Here is a 25,289-nt window from a genome sequence, read left to right as displayed (position 1 = left end):
TAAGGTAATTCAGATGTACAATGACTTAGGACAAAATCAAGCTCTGGGTTTGTATGGGACAAAGGTAAATGGGTCTCTGAGTGAGGTACTTTGTAATTACATACTGTATGCTGAAAATCAGACAGGAAATCTCGGGTAGGGAGTTTACCCCTTCTGCTAAATGAAAAATATGGTTGGCCTGAATAATTCTGGCGTGCTTGCAAATCTCAGGAATTTCAAAGTGACAAAACTGTTTGCAGGGGTTTATTACACTGTCATTCATACTTTAACTGAATGGGGTTCAAATATGGGGTGATGTATAAACTTAAATGGCATATAAATGCTATATCTGACCAATATTCATTTCAATTCACAGTTTTTACAGTAATATGGAGTATGACAAATAGGACAGAACAAAGACTTATGAAAAGCCAGTGGGAATATTGGGTACCCAAGGAATTTCTGATCAAGCATGTACAATACTATAATTACAATCTAAATGTTGCTAAAGGATCTTTTTCTACACTAAAACAAAAATCTGATTAGGTTTGAAAAGACATAATATCATGGTGTTGTACAGAAACCTGTAACCAACTGCTACAAATCTGAATGACAATTTCAACATTAAACTATACATACCATACAGCCAAAAATCAGTCATCCTACAACCTTTTCTAATCCCTCTCTATTTCTCATCACACACTTCTGAGTCTTGCCAGGTACAAGTAGAAAAAACAAGGGAAAAACATTATTCCTTGTTCACTGTGTACAAACTTGTATCATAGTCCAAGCCTGATTTTTTTCAAAAAAGAAAAAAAAAGAAAGAAAACTTGCCAAGATAAAAATTTTGCAGCAGTAAAGTGCAATTCTGAAAACATCGTAATTTCACTATGTTAACATTGAATGAATATTTTAAACAAAGTTTTTACCATTGATGCTGTTTATTTTTTGTCTTGATCCCAGCATGGATGATGAAATATGACTGGCCAGCATCAGGGTTGGTTCAAAGATTCACTTTCTGGCTCTTTTGCACTAGCAAAATACTGCAATATTTGGGTCTGCAACAGCGCAAGGGAATGTTTACATTTCAGAAAACAAAATGACAAATAACCCCCTTCCTACTCCCTTCTCCCACCTTATTCTCATTAGAATTCATGAAACCACTTATAGTCATGTAAAATGTATTTTCTTGATTTTGTTTAAAAAACAAAATGCCATGCATTCTGGCCTTAAACCAAATAGGCCTTGATTCATCGCCTTGGGAGACCCCCCTATACAAGCAGGGGAAACTGACTCCCAAGTAGATACACCCCCAAGAAAGAACAGATTGTGTTTACAATGCCACACTCCCAGAGGTTTCCACCAGGACTGGCACTTCTACTTGGCAGCCAGCAGAGACTACCCAGGGGATGAGTAGAACGAGGATGTATCCACTTCCTGCTGACTTTTTTCCCCCATAGATTCCAGGGCCAGAAGGGACCACCGTAGAGCAAATCTTTTAGAAGAACCACCATCAATCTTGATTTTAAAATTGCCAAGGATTGAGAATTTAACACAACCCTTAGTAACTTTTGCCAATGGTTAATTACTCTCATTAAGCATAAATCTTTAACAATCTCCAATCTGAATTTGTCTATCTTCAGATTCCAGCCAGGGGCAGCGGAGCCTTTCCAAAAGTGGGGGGTCCAGGGGCCCTCACCCTGCCCCTTCTGTCCAAATCCCCGCCCCTGGCCAAGCCAGAAGCCAGAGCGGGCTGCGAGCCATGGACCCTCGGCCTCGGGGGGAAGAGGAGAGGCTGGGGTGGGGCCCATGGCAAAAAGTGGACAGGTGGAAAGTAGGAGGGCCATGGCTCCCTGGCCCCCCCTCTTCTGGCACCCCTGAATCCAGCCATTAGATTGTGGTTTAACTTTCTCTGCTAGATTGAAGAGCCCATTTCAAATATATATTTCCCATGTAGATACCTTTAATGTTCTCTTTTGTTAAGCTTAATAGATTGAACTCCTTGAGTCTATCACTATAAAACAGGGCACTAAAGGCACTAATCCTTTAATCGTTCTCATTCTGAACCCTCTCCAATTTATCAACGTTCTTCTTAAATTGCGGACACTGTAACTGGACACAGATTCCAGCAGTGGTCACACCAGTGCCAAATACAGATTCTCCTGTTTATGCATCCAAGGATCATGTTAACCCTTTTAGCCACAGCACCACACTGGGAGTTCATGTTCAGCTAGTTATCCACCCTCCCCCGACCAAATCTTTTTCAGAGTCACTGCTTCCCAGGATAGAGTCCCCCATCCTGTAAGTATGGCCTACTTTTTTGGTCCTAGATTAATACATTTATAATTAGCTGTATTAAAACACATATAGTTTGCTTGCGCCCAGCTTACCAAACAATCCAGATCTCTCTGAATCAGTGACCTGTCATTGTCATTATTTACCACTCCCCCAATTTTTGTGTCATCTGGAAACTTTATCAGTGATGATGTTATATTTTTCTTCCAGGCCATTGATAAAAATATTAAATAGAATAGAGCCAAGAACAAATCACAGTGGTCAATGATTCCCCATTTTCAAATACATTTTGAGACCTATCAGTTAGCTAGTTTTTAATCCATTTAATGCGTGCCATGTTGATCTTGTAGTTCTTTAACAAATGTTGTGTGGTACCAAGACAAATGCCTTACAGGAGTCTAAGTTTATTACATCAACACTATTACCTTTATCAACTAAACTTGTAATCTCATCAAAAAAGAAGATGAAATTAGTTTGACAGGATCTATTTTCCATAAATCCACATTGATTTGCATGAATTATATTACCCTCCTTTGATTCTTTATCAATTGAGTCCAGTATCAGCTGCCCCATTATCTTGCTCAGGATTGATGTCGGACTGACCGGCCTATAAGTACCCAGGTCATCTCGTATACTCTTCTTAAAAATTGGCACATTGGTTTTCTTCTAGTCTATGGAAACTTCCCCATGGTTTCAAGACTTATTTAAAATAAACATTACATTCCACTTAGCTACTCAGGCAACTCTTTACAAACTCTTAGATGCTAGTTATCTGGGCCTGCTGATTTAAAAATATCGAATTTTACTAGCTGCTGTTCAACATCCTCTTGAGATACAAGTGGAATGGAAAGAGTATTGTAAGATGATGACTACATCTGCTTTGTTCCTTAAATACAGAAAAAATATGTATTAAACACTTCTGCATTTTCTATATTATTCTTGATATTTCTACCATTGCCATCTAGTAATGGACCAATACCATTGTTAGGATTTTTTTTGTTCCTAATATATTTTAAAAAATTCTTCTTTTTGTGCTTAACTCTGCTGGCCATAGATTTCTTCTTGAGTCCCTTTGATTCCATCATCAGTTTTCTACAATTCCTAACTTCTGATTTGTATTCATTACTATCAACTTCCCTTTTCTTCTATTTGTTTTAATATATAAAATGGCTGCCTTCACTTCCTTTCTAAACCAGGTCGGTTTTTCAACCAATATGGCCTTCTTCCTTAGTTGTGGGATTGTGTTTTTTTGGCCATCTAGTAAGGCATTCTTAAACAATTACAAATTATTATTAATCTTTTCCTGATTAAATTCTTCCTCCCAGCTTATTTAGATCATAATAGTTTTCTGCTTTGTGAAATTGATCCTTTTAAACCACCTATTATAAATATAATTGGTCTGGACTTTATTCTGCTTGCACATAATAAAGATGATCAAGTCATCGTGGCTTGTACCTAAGTTACCATTAATTTTTATTTCTGTGATCAGTTCTTCTGTATCTGTCAAAATGAGGTCTAAAATAGAATTCTCCTACGTTGGATGCCACACTTTTTGCCATCTGTAGTATTTAGAAATCCCAAGGATGTTTTAGTTCTGGTAGCATCAACCTCCAACATATGTCACTCTGATTGAATTCCCCCAGGATCACACCGCTTTTCCCCCCTACACATTATAGATAGGTGCATAAGGAGCCAGTCAGTCTCTTCCCAAGTGTGATTTGGTGGTCAGTAGCAAACACCTACTAATACCCCATCTTGGACAGATGAAGCACAAATCTGTTTGAGGCAGCATTGACTAGCTCCATCTTCCCTAATGAGCTGGAAGAAGCCAGTGCAGATCTTGAGTGAATCAAGCCCACAGATTCTTTTAAATGGAATTTTTTAAATATTATTTTTCAAATGGACATCTTACAAAGAAAAAAAATTTAAAACTAAGCTCAAGTTATACACTGAATGCTATGAATAAAGTGCATTCCAGTGATGAAATTATTGGAGCCTGAAGGTGTATTGATGGCTTTAGTGATTGGGCCAAGGATCAACATCTCTGGGGAAAAGGAGTATTTTCAGATTGTGGAGGAGGGAGTACCAGGGATTTGTTTTCAGACTTGTAGCCATCACTGATGTTTGGCTTAATAGCAAGCATCATGGTCTCTGCCTGGTAAAGAGATGCTACTATGGAACCATGGCAAAGGATATTCAGATGAAAATGGAGCCAAAATGAAAGAGGGGCTCAGAGGAACATTAAATTGAATAGTAAACATGTTTCAGACTAATTAAAAAGCGGGGGAAAGTATGCTGTAAAGAACCAGCTCATCAGGAAAAGAATTTTAGAATTTGTAAACACAGAGGAAAAGGTCAGATATCTTTATGTACACTCATGAGAAAAAATGAGAATTCTCAACTGTCAAATACAGTGGAATGTAGCTTGACTTAAACCTGTGCACAGCACTTTGGGTCATTACTGAAAAAAAAACATCAGAATTAAAGTGTGGACATTTCACTACCACCCATCTCTTTTTTTTGTTTGTTTCTCTTGGGAACAGAGATTGTTGACTACACATAATAATTTCCTTTTACATTCACTTCACAGAATATGAAGGTACAATATAGCTACAATGATTAAGAGATATAAGTCCTTCTCTCATGTCTCAGGGCTGGTCTACACTAAAGCTGTCAATCGACCTAAGTTACACTACTTCAGTTATATAAGTTATGTAACTGAAGTCAACATAACTTAGGTCAACTTACAGTGGTGACTACATTGCGCTGTGTTGATAGGAGACGTTCTCCCGCCGACGTACCTTCTGCGTCTCAGAGAGGTGGAGTACAGACATTGACAGGAGAGCACTCTGCTATCAGCTTAGCTTGCCTTCACCAGACCTGCTAAATTGACACCGCTGCATCAATCGCAGCAGTGCTGATTTAACTGTAAGTATAGACAAGCCCTCAGCTACAGGAGAGGCACTAATTTGCAAATACAGTAATTTCAAACATTCTCACTATAAATCTCTTTATGAATGTAGCCAAAAATGTTTTACTTTTGGATGCACATGTAAAATTCAGAGTTAAGGTTAAGCAAGGTTAATATCTCTTCTGGGCAGGAGTAAAGCAAGCTTATCAAAAGGGGCCAAATTCTGCTCAACCTGTTCATGTGAATAGACCAGTTGGCTTCAGTGGGATTACTCCTGTGATTCTGAGCAAGATTTGGCCCCTCATGGATCTCTGTTACAAAACCACACACATTCCATTAAACATGCTTGAATGAGGTCTCATCAGGGCTAGAAGTAACAGAGAGTTTTATTTTGTCCTGGTCACTTAGCCCTGGTCTACTCTGGGGGGGGGGGGAATCGATCTAAGTTACACAACTTCAGCTACGTGAATAACATAGCTGAAGTCGACATACTTAGACCTACTCACTGCAGTGTCTTCACTGCGGTGAGTCAACTGCTGCCGCTCCCCCATTGACTCCGCCTGCGCCTCTCGCGGCGGTGGAGTACTGGAGTCGACTGGAGAGTGCTCGAGGATCGATTTATCATGTCTAGACTAGACGCAATAAATTGACCCCCGCTGGATCGATCGCTGCCTGCCGATCCAGTGGGTAGTGTAGACATACCATTAGAGACTTTGTCAGCGGCTGTGACACAACGTAATCTTTTCCTTCTGCAGATGTGGATCCAGCTCTTGTACAGTGCTGGCTTCTGGTGGCTGTTTTGCTATGCTGTAGATTCCTACTTGGTGGTTAGAAGATCAGCAGGGCTAAGGTACCAAAGTGAAATTAACTAATTTTTAATTTTAACTAATTAAATATCTACAGCTTTACTTTCTACATTAGGTGCGCATGTTTGTATGCATGTATTCAGGCACAAAAATGAAGCATACACAAACATCTGATGTGCATATGCAAACACGTTAATACTATGCTAGGTGCTTAAAGGGCCATGAATATGCTCCATTATTGATTACAAACTTGCATGCAGTTGCATGCACCTAAACTTTGAAAATCTGGGGTGAAATCCTACCTCCATTGAAGTCAATGGAATAAGTCCCATTGATTCCAATGGAGCCAAGATTTCACTCCAGTCCCTAATCTACACCATGAATTGAAACTTGTAGCAATAAAATGTTATTCTGAAAAAAAAAGTGTTGAAATACACCTACAATTTTTGCTTCAGGATTTGAGGTTTTATCTTCTTTTCAATGCTGTTGTTAGTGTCCTGTTGATGTTTTCATTTTATAGAACATTTTTTTCAAGAAAAGAAAAAAATAACCTTATGTATTATATGTCTTCTATAGTGCCCATCACTGGAGTATCTAAACTCTCTGGCACTAATAGAATAATAGAAATGTAGGGCTGGAAGTGACCTCAAGAAGTCATCGAGTCCAGTCCCCTGTGCTCTGGCAGTACCAAGTAAACCTAGACCATCCCTGACAGGCGTTTGTCCAACTTGTTTTCAAACGCTTCCAATTATGACCTCCTTTGGAAGCCTATTCCAGAGCTTAACTACCCTTATAGTTAGAAAGATTTTCCTAATACCAAACCTAAATCTCCCTTGCTGCAGATTAAACCCATTACTACTACTTCTTCTACCTTCAGTGGACATGAGAACAGTTGGTCACCATCCTCTTTATAGCAGCCCTAAACATATTGGAAGACATATCAGGTCACCCCTCAGTCATCTTTTCTCAAGAGTAAGCATGCCCAATTTTTTCAACCTTTCCTCATTGGTCAGGTTTTCTAATTTTTTTTTTTTATCATTTTTGTTGCTCTCCTCTGGACTCTTTCCAATTTGTCCACATCCTTTCTAAATTGTGGTACCCAGAATTGGACACAATACTCCAGCTGGTGCCTCAGCAGTGCTGAATACAGCAGAACAATTATCTCCTGTGTTATACATACAACACTCCTTTTAATACACCCCAGCATATTAGTCTCTTTTTGCAGCTGCATCACATTCACAACTCGTATTCAATTTGTGGTCCACTATAATCCTCAGATCCTTTTCAGAAGAAACACAACCTAGCCAGTTATTCCCCATATTGTAGTGGTGCATCTGATTTTTTCCTTCCTAAGTGAAGTACTTTGTACTTGTATTTATTGAATTTCATTTAGTTGAATTCAGATCAATTCTCCAATTTGTCAAGGTCATTTTGAATTTTAAACCAGGTCTCCAAAGTGCTTGCAACCCCTCCAACTTTGTGTCATCTGCAAATTTTTTAAGCATACTTTCTATTCCATTATTCAACTCATTAATGAAAATATTGAACAATACTGAGCCAGGAGGAACCCTAGTAGAAACACCCTCCCAGTTTGACAGCCAACCATTGATAACTACTCTTTGAGTAAAATGGCCATGCTGTTATACTAGAGACAAAATATAAAGATTTTTCTAAATTGGCTGCCCGTTTTTGGAGTTAGAAGAACAAAAAGACCTTCAGTTTGCCAGTACTGAGCACAGAATTATGTGATATTATACCCAGACAATATTGAGCAATCGGATATTGGAGACACAGTGCAATTGGCAGATGTTATTATGTGCATCTCCAGAACAAGTACAAAAGTCCCCGATTTAAACTAGTATTAACCCTGGCCTGTATAGGACAAACTTGAATTTTACATGTATAGTGAAGCTTTGATGCCCAGGAATTATGGAACTGTTAAGCAGTAACAAGCTAGACTACGTGATTTCTAGTGTATATTATGAAAATTCTTCACATATTTTACCCTAATTATTTCCATCAAGGTTATCTAAATTCCCTGTGCCAGACAAGGCTATGCGCTGTAATGACATTCATATTATTTCCTATGGGCAGTGATTCAAGTGTTCAGAGACATGTATACATAAGTCACACCACTCTAGCCTGAGGCAATATGGGCTTGATTCTGCTCCCACCAAAATCAGTCGCAAAACTTTCTGGTTCTGACTCTCAGCCTACTGAAGTCAATAGAAAAACTCCCATTGACTTCAGCAGGGTCTGGATCAGGCCCTTGTTGATGTAGATGAAGCAAAATGTGATCATAACTGTTAAAGTTTGTGATTTCCAAATCCCCAAAAGGGCTGAAGTTTATGTGACTGTTCAAGCTGTTTGGGGAGCCCTTCTTCCTTCTCCTTATAGTTTTCCCACCCCAAGCTCCACCTCCATGGGTCACAGGAAGGGAGGGAGCCTGGGGGGACTACTAGAGGCTTGTGTGGGCAAGAGTCACTTACAGCTCTGTTGACAGGAAGAGACAGAGACAGGGCCTCTTATCTCAACCTGAACAATTGCATTGACTTAGCCCAGCTCTTATTTTTCCCAAACCGCTTTACCTTTTCCTAGTTACTGTACTGCCAGTGGGATGTTGTTCTACCTGCATATATGTACAATTCTTTTGAATGGTTGCAATGTCAAATTCTAAAGCAATTCCAAATGCACATGATGGGTGACATTAACAGCTGCTTTTCCATTTCCATTCCAGTACAATTGTGTTGTACCACATGATGACATGGGGCCTGGCAATCCTGCTGTGTGTGGAGGGAATTGCCATGCTTTACTACCCTTCCGTTGCTAGGTAAGCAAGCTCTGTGATTACTTGAATGACTTTGTCAGTTTTGGAGATGGAGGGTCAAGTTTTTACCCCAATTACAAGAGTGTAAATGCCGAATATTGGAGTCAATGAAGTTACTCCGGATTTACAGTAAGGAACGTTAGAGCAAATTTGGCCCTGAGTGAATTAAGCTATGTCTACACTAGAGACCTTACAGTGGCACAGCTGTACCGATGCAACTGCACTGCTGTAAGAGCTCGCGTGTAGTTGCTCTATGCCAACGGGAGAGAGGTCTCCCATCAACATAGTTAAACCACCCCCCAGTGAGCGGCGGTAGCTATGTTGGTGGGAGAAACTCTCCTGACAACATAGCCCTGTGCACACTACCACTTATGCCAGGGAAACTTGTCGCTGGGGGTGTGTGTGCATTTTTTTCACACCCCTGAGCAACATAAGTTTTGCCGTCATAAGTGGTAGAGTAGGCATGGCCTTAAAAATACCATATCCTATTTCTCTCATGCCCTATGCTCTGTCCATCCTACTCTTCTCCTACTCATGACTCTCCACTTTAGTATCAGGCTAACCCCTATGCCTGAAACAGCCTCCCTTTGCTTGTGTGATCCCTTCCTCTTTTAAATTCCTCCTCAAAACTCACTTTTCCTTCAATCACTGATTATGCACCAGGACCATCTACTCCTACTTTGGGTCCCAACCACTGAAAAAACAACAACTAGTGAAGTCCCAAAGATGTTCTTATACTTGTGTATGGTTTGATCACTGAATATAAAATGATGGGGTCTAAATTAGCTGTTACCACTCAAGAAAGAGATCTTGGAGTCATTGTGGATAGTTCTCTGAAAACATCCACTCAATGTGCAGTGGCAGTCAAAAAAGCGAACAGAATCCTGGGAATAATTAAGAAAGAGATAGGTAATAGGATAGAAAATATCATGTTGCCTCTATATAAATCCATGGTATGCCCACATCTTGAATACTGTGTGCAGATATGGTCGCCCCATCTCAAAAAAGATATATTAGAATTGGAAAAGGTTCAGAAAAGGGCAACAAAAATGATTTGGGATATGGAACGGCTTCTGTATGAGGAGAGATTAATAAGACTGGAACTTTTCAGCTTGGAAAAGAGACGGCTCAGGGGGGATATGATTGAGGTCTATAAAATCATGACTGCTGTAGAGAAAGTAGATAAGGAAGTGTTGTTTACTTCTTCTCATAATACAAGAACTAGGGGTCACCAAATGAAATTAATAGGCAGCAGGTTTAAAACAAATGAAGTATTTCTTCAGACAACGCACAGTCAACCTGTGGAACTCCTTGCCAGAGGATGTTGTGAAGACCAAGACCATAACAGGGTTCAAAAAAGAACTAGATAAATTCATGGAGGATAGGTCCACCAATGGCTATTAGCCAGGATGGGCAGGAATGGTGTCCCTAGCCTCTGTTTGCCGGAAGCTGGGAATGGGCGACAGGGGATGTATCACTTGATGATTACCTTTTCTGTTCATTCCCTCTGGGGCACCTGGCACTGGCCGCTGTCAGAAGACAGGATACTGGGCTAGATGGATCTTTGGTGTGACCCAGTAGGGCCATTCTTAAGTTCTTATGAATAACTTAACTTTGGTAAGTTCCAAATAAAACAATTTATACACATAACTCAGAGTCAATGGGTATGTCTACACTGCAGCTGGGGAGGCATGATTCCCAGCATAGGTAGACAGACATGAGCTAGCATGCTAAAAATAGCGGTGTAGACTGCAGTAGGGGCACACACCCTCATTGCTATTTTTAGCATGCTATCTCAAGCAGGGCTAGCACAAGTCTGTTCACAGTGCTGAAAAAAATCACATCTCCCAGCTGCAGTGTAGACATAACCAATATGGCCCTTCAGTCATCTGCTTGGGTTTCTGCCAGGACCAGAGAGAAACATGCCACATAAAATGGGTGCTTACTTGCCCCATAGCCCTTCCCTGACATGGCCATGGAAAGTGGGGGATTAAGGCTTCCACAGGCTCCTAGAGAGGGAGAAGATCATGCCAAAGAAGTTCTGTATCCTATTATCCCTTCTTCTTCCACCCTGTCTTTGCTTCATTTTTTTTCCTTCCACCCAAATTGTTGGAAGGAAGCATTGAAACTCAACTGTATTTCAATAGTCTACTTCGTGACTCACTTGAGCTGGCCAGAATCAATGTGTCACAACATTTTTGGATCTGTTTATTTCATTCCATATTTTTAGCTAAATGTGATGTAAGTAGAATAGCCAAGACTACAAGGTGTGAAGAAGAATTAATCTTTTAATGGTCTCTTCTCAGTTGTGAAAATGGCCTGCAGCATGCAATTCCTCATTACATCACTACCTATGCCCCACTTCTGCTAGTTTTGGTGGCCAATCCAATCCTCTTTAGAAGGACGGTAACAGGAGGTAAGTTCCTAAATGTCAACATTAGTTAGTATATGTGATGTAAAAAAATAATAGTAATGTAAAAGCTATGTCTGTATATCCTGATCTGTGGAGGAGTCCCCTATGAACAAAGCCATGTAAAGATGCAACTAGTCAAGGGAAAGAAATGCACCAGGATTTTTTTAGCATAACAGCTAGGTACCAAAAGCAAGGCTCTGTCTACATGGGGGATTTAGCACCACAGCGGTGGTGGCCAACAACACCATCAACGTAGCTGTGCTGGTTCAAAACACTATTGTAGATGGACAAAACTGCATTGCATCTTCTCGAAATTTAGCAAAGTTGCCCTGGTACTTATAGCAGACTGAACTGTCCATGCTAGGGGCTTGAACTGGTGCAGTTATCGTTGGCCACTGAGAGTTGAAGTCAGGATTATTCTCTAGTGTAGACAAGGTCTAAATCACTGAGATATTGTAATGAAATGCAGACTCCATTGGCTTCTCTGCAGCCCTCTCATTAATTGCACATGGAGTCAGATATTAGTTTTACATGTGGTCAAATATGATTGGAATTTGGTTACTCATGACTTTGATGTTAGGAACAAAGGCCTGAAATTGGGCTTGTACACAACTGCATCAGGGGCCTGATGACCACATCTACATGTATTCGAGAGAGGAGCCTGAAATAAAACCTCGGAGCCAAACAATCCCAGACTTTGTATTTAATATTACACCCACCCAATGCTCAGTGTATTACATAATATAAATCCACAAGTTTGCATTGAAATATACACATACTAAAATATATAAAAAAAAAACTCCTGAACCCCCCCAACCCCATTACAAATGCAATCTCTGTCCCATCTTCCCTTCTTTCCCTCATTCCTTAATCCCCACTTCCAAGAAAAAGGCTGAGAAAACAGACAGGTTTTTAATAACAATAAAATAATAATTTGTATTGTTTATATCCTAGAGGCTCCAGCCAGAACCAAGACCTCATTGTGCCAGCACTGTACACACAGAAAAAAAAGACTGTTCCGCCAAATCCATCATACCAGGGTTCTGGTGAACCACAGTAGGAAGTTTAAACAACAAGGAGTACTTGTGGCACCTTAGAGACTAACAAATTTATTTGGGCATAAGCTTTCGTGGGTTAAAACTCATTTAATCAGATGCAGGGAGTGAAAAATACAGTAGGAAGATATATATACATATACAGTAGGAAGTTCCTACTGTATATATATATATATATATATATATATATATATATATATATACACAGTAGGAAGTTTGTGTCGGAGCCAAGAGCCCTCATCAAGAACACAGTCCATTTAGATGAGGAGGGGGATCTCAGCTTATTAGTAGATCATAGCTGCCATGGTACCATATGAGAAGAAAAGGAGTCTCTCTCTCTCTCTCTCTCTCTCCCTGACAGCCAAAGCCTTTATAAGACTTTAGACTTTACCCAGAAATCTGCTGGTAGTCAGAGCAGAACACAGATGTAAACTGTTCTCTAATAATAAGCAAATAAAAGACAAACCCCTTTCCAAACACAGATGACTGACTTGGCAACTGCAGCTACCTGGGCATCCAGGAGCAGCTACATGTTGATCAAGGTGATGAAGCACATTATCAAGGGCCAATAAGGAAGGCTCTTCTGATGTTGCCTTGGTACCTGCAGTCCTATAGGTATATAGAGGCTACACTTCTTTATCTTCTCTTCAGTGAATAAGGGTTACTTCAGGCTGCACCCTAGCTTCCATGCTGTAAAGTGAACCAATATTGATGACAAGAGCAGCCATATCCTTTCAGTCTCCCTATTTTACATCAATCAAAAGCAACAAACAAGACTAAAGTCTTCATGAGAGAGCGCAAAGTGTGCCTGCGTCCCCTATGAATGTCTGTATTGCACACAACCTAGCTGCCCATCTCTGCAGAGGCAGTCCTAAGTGACTTATAGGTGCAGAACTCAGAAAACAAAGGCATAACAATTGCATAGTTAAACACACTATCGAAACACTTGTTTCATTTTACGTTTTTAAAAGGTAAAACAGTTATGACCCCTCCTGTTACTTCCCATTTTAGATGGGGTTGATAGAAAGCCAGTGGCAAGTTCTGATGTCACCACCCACTTTTGGATGACACTGTTTTCTTTAATTGTTAAATGGATAAAGGAGATTATTTAATGAGGTTCCCTCCATCTTCTAAACTATCCTGCATAGAATCATAGAAATGTAGGGCTGGAAGAGACCTTGAAGTCATCAAGTCCTGCGCTGAGGTAGGACCAAGTAAAGCTAGACCATCCCTGGCAGGTGTTTGCCCAACTTATTTATTTAAAAACCTCCATTGATGGGGATTCCACAACCTCCCTTGTAAGCCTATATCAGAGCTTAACTAGCCTTTTAGTTAGAAAATTTTCCCCTGATATCTAATCTTGCTGCAGATTAAGCCCATTGCCTTGTCCACTTACTTTCATTGGACATGGAGAACAATTATTCTCTTTAAAACAGCGCTTAACAGACTTGAAAGCTATTATAAAGATCCCACCGCCGACTTTCAAGACTAAACATACCCAGGTTTTTTTAACCTTTCCTCACAGGTTAGGATTTTTAAACCTTTTATCATTTTTATTGCTCTCCTCTGGACTCTCTCCAATTTGTCCATATCTTTTCTAAAGGGCGGTGCCCAGAATTGGACACAATACTAATAGCTGGGTCCTCACTAGTGCCAAGCAGAGTGGAACAAGTACCTCCTGTGTCTTACATACAACACTCCTGTTAATAGACCCCAGGATAGACCCCATTAGCCTTTTTTGCAACTGCATCCCATTGTTGATTCCATCAATTTGTGATCCACTATAACCCCCAGATCCTGTTACCATCTAGCCAGTTATTCCCCATTTTGTAGCTGTTCATTTGATTATTTTCTTCCTAAGTGAAGTACTTTGCACTGTCTTTACTGAATTTCATCTTGTTGAATTCAGACCAATTCTCCAATTTCTAAAGGTCATTTTTAATTCTAATCCTGTCCTCCAAGTGCTCACAACCCCTCCCAGCTTGGTGTCATCTGCACATTTTATAAGCATATTCTCCACTCCATTATCCAAGTCATTAGTGAAAATATTGAGTAGAACTGGAACAAGGTCTGACCCCAGAAAGACCCACCTAGATACACCCTACCGGTTTGACAGCAAACCACTGATAGCTACTGTTTGAGTATAGTCTTTCAACTAGTTTGCTTATGAGAATGTCACATGGGACTGCATCAAAAGCCTTACTAAAGTCAAGATCTATTGTGTCTGGTGCTTCCCCCCTTATCCACTTGGCCAGTAAACCCATCAAAAAAGGAAATTAGGTTGGTTTGGCATGATTTGTTCTTTACAAATCCTGCTGCCTATTCCTTATAACTCTATTTTCTTCTTGGTGCTTACAAACTGATTGTTTAATCATTTGTTTCAGTATTTTTCCCGCTATAAAAGTTAGGCTGACTGGTCTATAGTTTCCCGGGTCCTCTTTGTTCCCCCTTTTAAAGATAGGTGCTTTGCCTTTCTCCGGTCTTCTGGGACCATACCTATGTCCTCCAGGAGTTGTCTAAGATAATTGCTAACATTTCCGAAATTGCTTCAGCTCGTTCCTTAAGTACCCTAGGATGATTTTGATCAGGCCCTGCCAACCTGAATGCATCTAATTTATCTAAATATTCTTTAACTTGTTCTTTCCCTATTTTGGCTTCTGTTCCTTCCCCCTTGTTGCTTTGTTTTGACTATCTGGTCACCATTAATCCTTTTAGTGAAGACTGAAGCAGAACAGGCATTAAACACCTCAGCCTTCTTCATGTAGTCAGTTATTAGCACTCCTTCCCCACTAAGTAGAGGACCTACACTTTCCTTCCTCTTTCTTTCCTGCCTAATGTATTTAAAGAACTTGTTCTTATTGCCTTTTTGTGCCTTAGCCTCTCTGATTTTGTCCCTACATGCTTGTGCTATTCTTTTGTACTCCTCCTTAGCAATTTGTCCATGTTTTCACTTTTGGTAGGATTCCTTTTTTGATATTCAGCTTATTAAAGAGCTCCTGACTGAGCCATATTGGTTTGTACCTATTCTTTCTCTCTCTCCTTTGCGTTAGGATAGTTTGCAGTTATGCCTTTAATATGGTCTCTTTGAGAAACTGCCAGCTTTCCTGAACTCCTTTTTCCCTTAGATTTTCTTCCCATGGAACCTCACCTACCATTTCTCTGAGTTTGTTAAAGTCTGCCTTTTAAAAAGTCCATTGTCCTTATTCTGCTACTCTCACTCCTCCCTTTCCTTAAAATCATGAAATCTATCATTTCATGAACACTTTCACCCAAATTGCCTTCCACCTTCTGTTTGTTACCAATTCTTCCCTGTTGGTTAAAATCAAGTCCCATCACAGCAGGAACCTGAGCTATAGCTTCTCCTCTTCCCTTTCCCACTCTCTGGATCCCTGTAAATAAAAAAAACCCCATAGCCATGTACTCATTATACAGTTCTGTACTTTCCAGTTGCCTCATTGCTCAAAGGAAGACAAGGAATCTACACAGAGAATGAAAGACGCCTGGGGACGGAGATTCAGCTCCGCTTTTTCAAAATTATGCTGGTGTTCATTATATGGTAGGAGGCGTATTTTTAAAAAAAACTCTGAATACTTCCCAACTGTGGAAGGTGGGGTGTGTGAACGGCATTGGCGGGCTTGCTCTATTTGTTTGTCAACCTGACAGTTTCAAGGGGAGGAATTGTCTAGAAAGGAAAATGTTCTAAATTATTTTACTTAGTAGCTGAAGCATTAAGCTGCCTCTTGCAGCTGTGACACAAGTTCCAGAATATACAGCGGGGGGGGGGGGGGGGGGGGGTTTGAGAAACATGAAAACAAAAGCCTCAAAGAAAAATGGTAAAAAAGATAAGTAGGCATTGACTGGGTAGATAGCTGCCTAGAGCAATAGTCTGAAAAATACAAAGATTGCTATGGTCACTCTCCACAAGAGTAGCCTCAATATAGTCTGGCTGTGGAATTTCAGACCACTTTTTCCCATCTCCAATATGATATCCTTAGGCAAAACTGTGTCCCAAAGAAAACTGCCATTCTGCAGTGGCAGCTTCCTTATAAAGCAGGGGTCGGCAACCTTTCAGAAGTGGTGTGCCGAGTCTTCGTTTATTCACTCTAATTTAAGGTGTCGCATGCCAGTAATACATTTTAACATTTTTAGAAGGTCTCTTTCTATAAGTCTATAATATATAACTAAACTATTGTTGTATGTAAAGTAAATAAGGTTTTTAAAATGTATAAGAAGCGTCATTTAAAATTAAATTAAAATGCAGAGCCCCCCGGACCGGTAGCCAGGACCCGGGCAGTGTGAATGCCACTGAAAATCAGCTCGCGTGCCACCTTCGGCACGCATGCCATAGGTTGCCTACCCCTGTTATAAAGCATGTTGCAGCTAGTACAAAAGATTCTGGAGTACTACTGGGAGTGACAGGTGTTGACTGCTCAGCACAAACTGCTGAACAAAAATAGAAGATCCTTTCGGAGGAAGAAATTATTATTTGCTATTTGTATTACACGAGCACATTTGAGAGGAGACTGGGGGACCATCATGCAAGGCACCATACAAACACATAGCAACAGATGGTCCCTGTCATGAAGAACTTGCTGTCTAAACCTACAAGACAGAAATAGGGTAGGAAAGGAAACAGTGCCAAAGAGGGGATGTGGCTTGCCTTAGGTCATGCGTGGGAGCAGCTTGTTAAAGTGGACTGGTTGGGGGGAATGGAGCAGGGAAGAAGTGTGAGGGGAGCAAGGTGGAGGGAGAAAAACATGAGGTTTTCACATAGAATGAGAATGACCCATTTGACTATGCAGGAGAAATACAGAGAAACTGCACTAAAGTCTGTTCACTGGGGCTAAAACCTGGGCTTTCTGACATACCCTCTCTTTGGCACTGAAGATTATTGATTCATTTAACTTGATGTTTGCTATCAGACCATGAGCTGCCCTTATTGGTAAGAACTATTGATACGTTATGGCAATTTCAGAGTTCGTGGTTGTTTAGGGAATGATGTGCAGCAATGTAGCAATGCTATATATATTTAGTGTATGCATGAACATTGCAACTCTATTTATATGCCGTATTATAATGTGCCCTTGATACTAGAGTCCCCCCTAGTGTCAGGACATAGTGTCGCAGGGACTTTTCCTCTCTAGCACCCCTTGTTGTCCCAGGTCTCCAATTGTCAGCTGCCTCCATGGCCCAGTGGCCAGCTCCTCTGGCCAGGTCAGGTTTCAGTCCAGTCCCCTTCCAGGGTTAACAGAACACAAATTAAATCTTAACTCAAAATAGCCACCTGGGCATTAAAGCCCACAATATAAACACTAACCCTTCATAGATACCCAACATTGTCAAGGTTGGGCCTCTGACTGGGCCAGGTTACTTGGGTTAGGGCAGGAAAAGCCTTCTTCCCCTTTCCTGGCTTCACCCAGAATTGGCCTGTAGTAGGTACAGCCACTGCTTTTTATCTGGCCTGCTGGGCCCTGATTGGCCTCTACCTGCTCCTGGTCCTGGTAGGTGCCGGAGAACCAACTCTCTCTGGTTTTGCCTGTAGCTGATCCTGGGAGACCTCTCTAGGCCAGTGTTTCCCAAACTTGGGACTCTGCTTGTTTAGGGAAAGCCCCTGGCGGGCCGGGCCGGTTTCTTTACCTGCCGCGTCCGCAGGTCCGGCTGATCGCAGCTCCCACTAGCTGCGGTTCGCTGCTCCAGGCCAATGGGAGCTGCTGGAAGTGGCAGCCAGTACGTCCCTCGGCCCGTGCCGCTTCCTGCAGCCCCCATTGGCCTAGAGCAGCGAACCGTGGCCAGTGGGAGCCGCGATCGGCCGGACCTGAGAACGGGGCAGGTAAATAAACTGGCCCGGCCCGCCAGGGGCTTTCCCTACACAAGCGGCATCCCAAGTTTGGGAAACACTGCTCTAGGCAATCCATAAATGTCTGAAATCAATGTCCTTCCCTTCTGGCAAGGCACCTTCTTCTGCAGGGTTTGCTAAGGCAGTGAGGCCTCTGGCAAGAAGCAGCAAATGCCTGGTACACCACGTCTCAGGCTGCAAATATAAGAAGGTGCTGATGATGACATTCCCCATTGTAGACTGTAGTACATTCTAGTCTTGTGTTTTCTAATCAACTTGATTTAATTCTGCATTTTATCAGCCTGCAGCAGGCTGGAATGCTAGGATTTCATTCCGTTTGGTTATGTCTATTTCTTTGTCTCAGGCTGGGTTAGGAAAGGGATTTTGTTTCCTGATCATATTCTCCCAAACCTGCTGCTCCTTCATATTGTTGGCTACAAGCTTTAAAAAACAGACTTCTCCCTCTCCCTGCCAACAATCACCACAATTACGCTTTGGTAACAAAACCACTGTATATACAAACAAATCTGTCTTTTTCTTTTCATCCTCTTTATCCCTGCAACAGCTGGTTACCGAACATCATCAATGAGAGCCTGTTGTTCTACCTTGAAATGCAGCCAGATATCAATGGAAGCCCCCTGAAAAATGTTAGAAATGCTGCACTGATCACATGGATTATAATGGTAGGTCAACCATGATTTTTATTAGTCTTGGAAGTAGCTTCTGTATGACAGGCAGCAGCACCAATGTAATGAGTGTTTATTTCTTTCAAAATATAATCTCCCCTCGATACAAAAAAAAAAAAAAATGGGAGAACATTTTCAAAATTACAGAAACTATTCTTCATATGAAACTCTGCAAGAAGAACTAAGGGATAAATTTTGCCCTGACTGACCCTCTGTGCATCCCTACTGAAGTCAAGGTGATTCATTCATTTTAAAGACCAGAAAGGACCGTTATGATCATCTACTGTGTCTTCCTTAATAACAGACTACGGAGTTTTCACCACTGAGTCCTGAATACAGGCTAACAACTTGGGTGCTTACTAACAATTTCAGCCTGTATTTGTAACTAAGATCATTTTCTTTGCTCTTTAAAGCTGCTATGTAGAAAACATCTGTATATACAGAGAGAAAAATATATTGGTCTTTCAGAGCAATGATCCAAAATACTGTAGGAACACTACTAAAGTATTTTGGACCATTACAGGACTGTAATTTCCCTATCACCCCATAAGCGTAATGTTCCTGGAATAGTCAAATGAGGATATTCTGGAGCTGATGATGCAGGTAGCTTCTTTGGGGAGATCTTAAATATCTGCAAAGCCTCTTAGTAAAAACACGCTCTTTGTTTTTCTTTTTGAAATGACAGAAAAATTTTCTAGAGGAGGGTCAAGGGTATATTTGGATGAGAGTTTTAATTAAGTGAACATTAAACACATGAAAGGCACTAAAACTCTTTTAGTTGGAGTTATGGCATAGCTCTAGCTGTGAATAATTCCCTCCCTTCCCACTTTCTGGGAAACTTATAGAGATTTATAGAATTTGAGGCCAAAAGGGCCCATTCGATCATCTAGTCTGACCTCCTGTATATCACAGACCATTACATTTCACCCAGTTATCCATGTACTGGGCCCAATAATTTGTTTGGCCAAAGCATATCTTCCAAAAAGGCATCCAGTCTTGATGTGAAGATGTCAAGAGCTGGAGAATCCACTGCTTCTCTTGCAAGTTTAACCCATGTTACCACCAATTTTTCTTCTCTTAAAACGGTCTCCTCTATTTTTGTATGTGCGCCTTGGCTACAGCCCTCTGCCCACAGAGGACTCGCCGGGGCTTCTTTACAAACACTGTTTCTAAATCTACCAGTCAGTAGAGCATCAGTATTAACCTTTCAATTTTTGCAGCTGAGCCTGGCTAATCTGGCCTGAAGTATTATGGATGAATGTACACCTCCTGTGCATGGAATATTCCCCCATTCCCAGAACACACACGATAACCTGACACCTCCATCTCTGCATACCTAATTCTCTCTTTCCAGATTTTATCCTACATTAGTGTTACAAGGGATAAATTACTCCTCTTCCCACTCCCCCAGCACACCCTGCTACCCTCTGACAAGCAATCAGGCACCCCCAAGTACCTACCTCTCCATTTCCAGGTTTCATCCTGTATTAAAGGGTTAAGTGATGCCACTCACATGGTGCCCCCTTCTCTCCCAAGGGCTGAACACACTCACGTGACACAGCTCTCAGCTCTTGCTGGCCTGGAGGGCAAGAGGTCAAGTCTAGGAATTGAACTGTTTGTAAGCTGGCTATGAAAATAAAGTGCTGATTTCCCACGAGAAAAATAGAAACATCCGAAGCATTTACTTGCCAAATATCCAAGGAAGTGGGGACAGAGGTGATTTTTGAGAGACTGTCTCAGCTGTCCAGTTTTTTAGTCCAACCAAGATGGACTTGTTCATGAGTCAGCAGCAGTTACAAACTGATTGATCACTGTTTAAGAACTTGGTTATCTGTGAGTGGCTGCTCTCAGTATGTTTGGCTCTGCTTTCACTGAAAAATTGCTCATGCAAAATAAAAGTCATAAGACACAGTGGAGACTGTTAAAGCACAGTGAGGGCCATATTTATCCCTGATACAACTCCATTGAGTAGCTGAAGTCAAACCAGGCAAGCATTTGACCCCTTGTGTTCTCAGAGTTATTGTGTACCAGAACAAGGGCTTTGGTTTCTTCCCTGGATTTGCTTGTGGCTAGAAGAAACATAACATATACTTTCATCTGGATGCAGATGGGTGAGTTTTACATTATCTCTCAAGGCAGCAATTGTTCACTGTGAAGAAAGTCTGTATGTCTACACTGCAATAAAAGACCCGTGGCCAGCTGACTTGGGCTTGTGGGGTTTGGGCTATGGGGCTATACAATTGCAGTGTAGACATTTGGGCTCAGAACCCAGGCTCTGGCCTGGTCCCTAATGTCTATGCTGCAATTGTATTGCCCGCAGCCCTGCGAGCCCAAATCAGCTGACCCAGGCTTTGAGACTTGGTGTCGTTAATTTTTTTTTTTGCCGCGTAGATGTAGCCTTAATGCACAGGAATGGTTTCACTGTACTTGAAATTCACCACTCTGTTGATTTTAATTCCCATAGCAATTCTTCTTTCTTGTCTCTTCCAGGGAGTGCTGAATCCAATGCAAGGCTTTCTCTTCACACTCACTTTTTATGGCTGGACTGGGTGGAAACTGAACCTGAAGTGGCAAAAGAGAGAAATACCGTGGGAATCAATGTCCACATCAGCTGTTGCTGACAATGGCTACCCTTCTGCCATTGGCTCCTCTGTGAACTACCAAAGCAACATCCACGACTCAAAGAAGACAACAGCAGCCAGCAGCCAGCAGACCGACGAGGCCTTAAGCATGCTGTCTGAAGGTAACACTACCAATGATGACAGGTTATCCAGAAACTCTCCTATCTACCAGGGCTGGTAGTTTGCATCTGCATAAAGCTTAATGTTACCTCTCCCATTGCCATGACCCTTGATTAACCACTGCATGGAGTGCATCACTATTTGCTCCAGGGCTTGGTTGGGGCCTTGTCATCTGTCACATCCTATATATTTCCTGGAGGCATAAATGATAACTTATGTCTTCAGTCCTCTTGTAGGGAGTGTGGGAGAAGATACTGTTTGATGAATGCCTGATTGCTTTCCATTATGTTGGAGCAGTCTCTTTGAAGCTCAGTGTTTCTTAATTAACCTCATTGATTTCTTTTTGTATATTTTTGTTTTAACCTCTCTTGCAACCTGTACTTCAGCAGAATATTCTTTTGTTTAATAAACAAATTACTATTGTGTTGGGTTTTTCTAACTCTGGCCCCTTGCCTGACTTTCCAGAGGTGCAGCTCTATATCTGGAATTCTATCGCTAGGATTGTAGGGATGCAAAATTGTCATCCTTAAAACAATGGTCAAATGTTGGAAAGACACAACTGTGACACAGACATGGATTTGCATTGTTTGAATATAGAACCCTGCTTAATAACTCTTCTTTTACCCTGCCCATTTGAATTTTAGTGGGATATTTAAGTGTGCTTTTATCTAAATGCGGTTGCAATTAATAGGAATATAGTCTTTTAGTACAGTGCAGTCTGGTATTTATACCATTAAGGGATGCAGGGTATAATTTTCAGTCATCTAAATGACTTTGGTGCCTAAATCCCATCAAAAGACAGTGAAATGTAACCTCCAGGCCTTTCTCTGAGGAGTGTTCTATTTTATATCCTGGTTTACTGAACTCAAGGGAATTAAAACAACAATATTTATTTCCTTCCCTAATTACTGTGCTCAGCACTGTGGCGTCTAAGCACCTGTGCCCAAATACTTGTTAAAACAGGATGATGGTTAACTAGCAATTGGGGCTCAGTCTACAGTGCTTATGCATGGTTGAAACAAGGGTAACCTAGGTTACAGTGTGGTTTGACAAGCCTATACTGACCAGCCCGAACTGATCACCAGTTTTAAAAAACATGCTAGTCCTGGCATAGGTTAGAACAAATCTTTAAGTCAATTCAAACAATTTTGTACTGGCTGTCCAAACTGTGTTATAACTGGTTCTGGTACAACCATGTTTAAGCATAAATAGATTGTCAAATCCCATAGAAACCCTGTGTAACTTTTTTTAAATTAAAGAGTAGAATGATAACAGCCATACTGCTCAGAGTTCCAGGAAGGTCAGAGAACCAGGTGCAGCTGGAGCTAAAAACACAATTGATCTTACTATAATCAATAAAAAGGTGATACAGTAAATTGATAAATGCTGGGACTGATCTTTAAAGAGCTGCAGTTGCTTTGTAGAAAACCTTTAAAATCACAGTCTTTAAAAACAATCATGTCTATCTTTTTTTCTCCCCACCCCCACACCTTTTCTTTTGGTTGGTTGGTTGGTTACTAGGGCCATTTGCATGTAACAGGATATTTTATTTTGTAAGAATTAATTTCCTCTGCTCCAGAAGCCCTTATCCTTTGTTTGTAAAACTGGTCATTTCCACTGACGGTAATAGTGACGTCACAGACAGCGGATGAAGATTTCTGGAGCAGATTTAAACGGATCTTTACAAAATAAAGATCCTGTTTTCATTTAAGTGCAAGTAATTTTTAGGAGCAGAAAGAAAACAAGACTATTACAGGTAGAGAGAATTGTTGTTAATCTTCTCTCAGATGCTACTGTCGTGGGCAGCAGCACAAACCCTTAAAATAAACAAATGGATCATGCCTTCAAAGGCACAGCCATGTGCTGAGGATGGATTTGCAAGGTGACAGTTTGTAGTGAGAAGCCCTAGAAGTCTGGTTAACTAATCCAGCATTCCTTCTTCTGCTCCAGTGCATCAAAGTTGCCGAGCACATCTGAAAGGGGAAAATGACCACTTCACAGTCCCTTCCCCTTGTACTCTGCAGCCTGTCTGTACCCCATTTGGGGAGACTAGTGCCACTGCTGACCCTGAGCAAAGAACAATGGCTCTGCTCCCCACTTACAATGTGGTTAACACCTGTGCAAGATCCTGTTACTCTCTCGCCCTCCCACTTCCTTCATCCACAAAAAGCTGGCCATAATCTGCCCCAAAAAGTTTTTCAAAATCAGACTTGAGAGCTGAGTGGTGCTTTAACACATTACCAGTCTGTGCAGGATATTATCATAAGACAACCAAACCCAAACCTTTCATGAAAGCCTCTTGCTGCTCTGACAACACTGGCTTCCATGACTAGGCTAATTTTGGCGCCTTGTGACATACATATACTGTATGCTGGGGGTAAAGCAACAGTGATTTTTAATTTAAAAAGAAACTTAATGGTGAGGAAAGTGTTACCACTCCCGCAATTCCTGTGGCATGTGTACTTGAGCTATTCCTCCTTTGTTCCAAAATGGAAGGGTAACTGTGTGTCCTGCACATTTGTACCCAGTCAACATTAAATTTTACTGCATGTGTAACACCGACAGACCCCGGTCATTGGCATCGAACCGGAGATCTTTGGAGCTTAGTGCATGAGCCTCTACTGCATGAGCTAAAAGCCAACTAGCTGTTGGCTAAGGCTGTAGAGCAAACTCATTTAACTCTCTCTAAGTGGTCTCGGTGCCACTAGATGGGACAGAACATCACACCCAGAAGGTGTGTGGGTTACACAAGCAGACCGTAAAAAAATAGCTCTCCTTCCCTTACCATGCACCAGATCAGTTCGTTACAAGCAAAGTGTTGCATTAACTTACCTTATAGCCTTCTGCAGGTATTTGATTTACGTATTTAGAAGAGGAAAGTCTTCAGTAAGATATACTTACATTTGGAAAGGCATAACTATTCATGTAAAACAATAGATCGTTGTAGCTATTAAAAATATGTAGTTAGAAGGAAATTCAAAGGGAACATTAACAACAAATGTTTGAGAGTCAGGAAGCTAGAATGTGGGACCAGTAGTGTAAAACACCTACCTCCCAGCAAGTCAGGAAATACAGCTATGTTTCAACACCAACCTGAACTCTGCTTATCCACTCTCAGTGGGTAGGAGACCCCCTACTAGTTATCACACGATAAAGAATTGTCTTCCCCATTTTGTAGATGAATTACAGTTGTATGGTCTTGGATTTTATGATGGTAAATCATACAGCCAGCCTGTATCGGGTAGGGGGTTATCTCAAGCTCAATTTGGGAGCATACTGGGAGTCTTTTCAGGCTGAATGTGGAAATATTTATTGCTAGCCTATGTCTAGAGTGTTCGGTCTCAAATTAATATTGGGAAGGTGGCTCAGGGAGAGTGGAGACAGAATCCAATCCACAGTAGGACAGTAGCCTGAGTTAGGGTCTAGTGGAACATACATGAGATGTGGCTTCTGCCTTAGACTATGTCGGGGCAGGACAGACTGGGCTCTAATTAATAGTAATATCTACAGTTTACTGGCCAGTCCACACTTTTCTCTGGGACAGTGAGGTGTCCGTGACTCACAGCTGAAAGGTAGATGTGAGATGGTGATCGGGTCATGGGCAGAATTACTGAGCACTTATACATTCAAAACAATTGTCCAGCAAGTTACATTCAGCTCAGATAACATGGGTTAGGGACATACCCATTATTAATTGTACATGATCATATTTTGCACACACCAGCGCATAACAAAGCCCA

The 25,289-nt window shown here is 41.2% G+C and overlaps 1 protein-coding gene across 1 annotated transcript in view; it reads left to right on the top strand.

The window, feature by feature from the left end:
* LOC112117174 (G-protein coupled receptor 143) overlaps window positions 1-25,289 on the top strand; it is a 38,459-nt gene that overhangs the window by 2,351 nt on the left and 10,819 nt on the right. Inside the window, exons 3-8 of the mRNA XM_024215072.2 lie at window positions 5,941-6,035; window positions 8,729-8,821; window positions 11,125-11,234; window positions 15,734-15,842; window positions 18,688-18,805; window positions 21,299-21,551. Coding sequence (XP_024070840.2) covers window positions 5,941-6,035; window positions 8,729-8,821; window positions 11,125-11,234; window positions 15,734-15,842; window positions 18,688-18,805; window positions 21,299-21,551 — 778 coding nt within the window. The remainder of the gene's footprint in view (window positions 1-5,940; window positions 6,036-8,728; window positions 8,822-11,124; window positions 11,235-15,733; window positions 15,843-18,687; window positions 18,806-21,298; window positions 21,552-25,289) is intronic.

This window comes from Terrapene carolina, unplaced genomic scaffold (assembly GCF_002925995.2).
Source record: "Terrapene carolina triunguis isolate 2854851 unplaced genomic scaffold, T_m_triunguis-2.0 Scaffold22, whole genome shotgun sequence".
Lineage (NCBI taxonomy): Eukaryota > Metazoa > Chordata > Testudines > Emydidae > Terrapene > Terrapene triunguis.
Note: the sequence above shows the minus strand (reverse complement) of the source record. Positions and strands in the feature narration are given on the sequence as shown.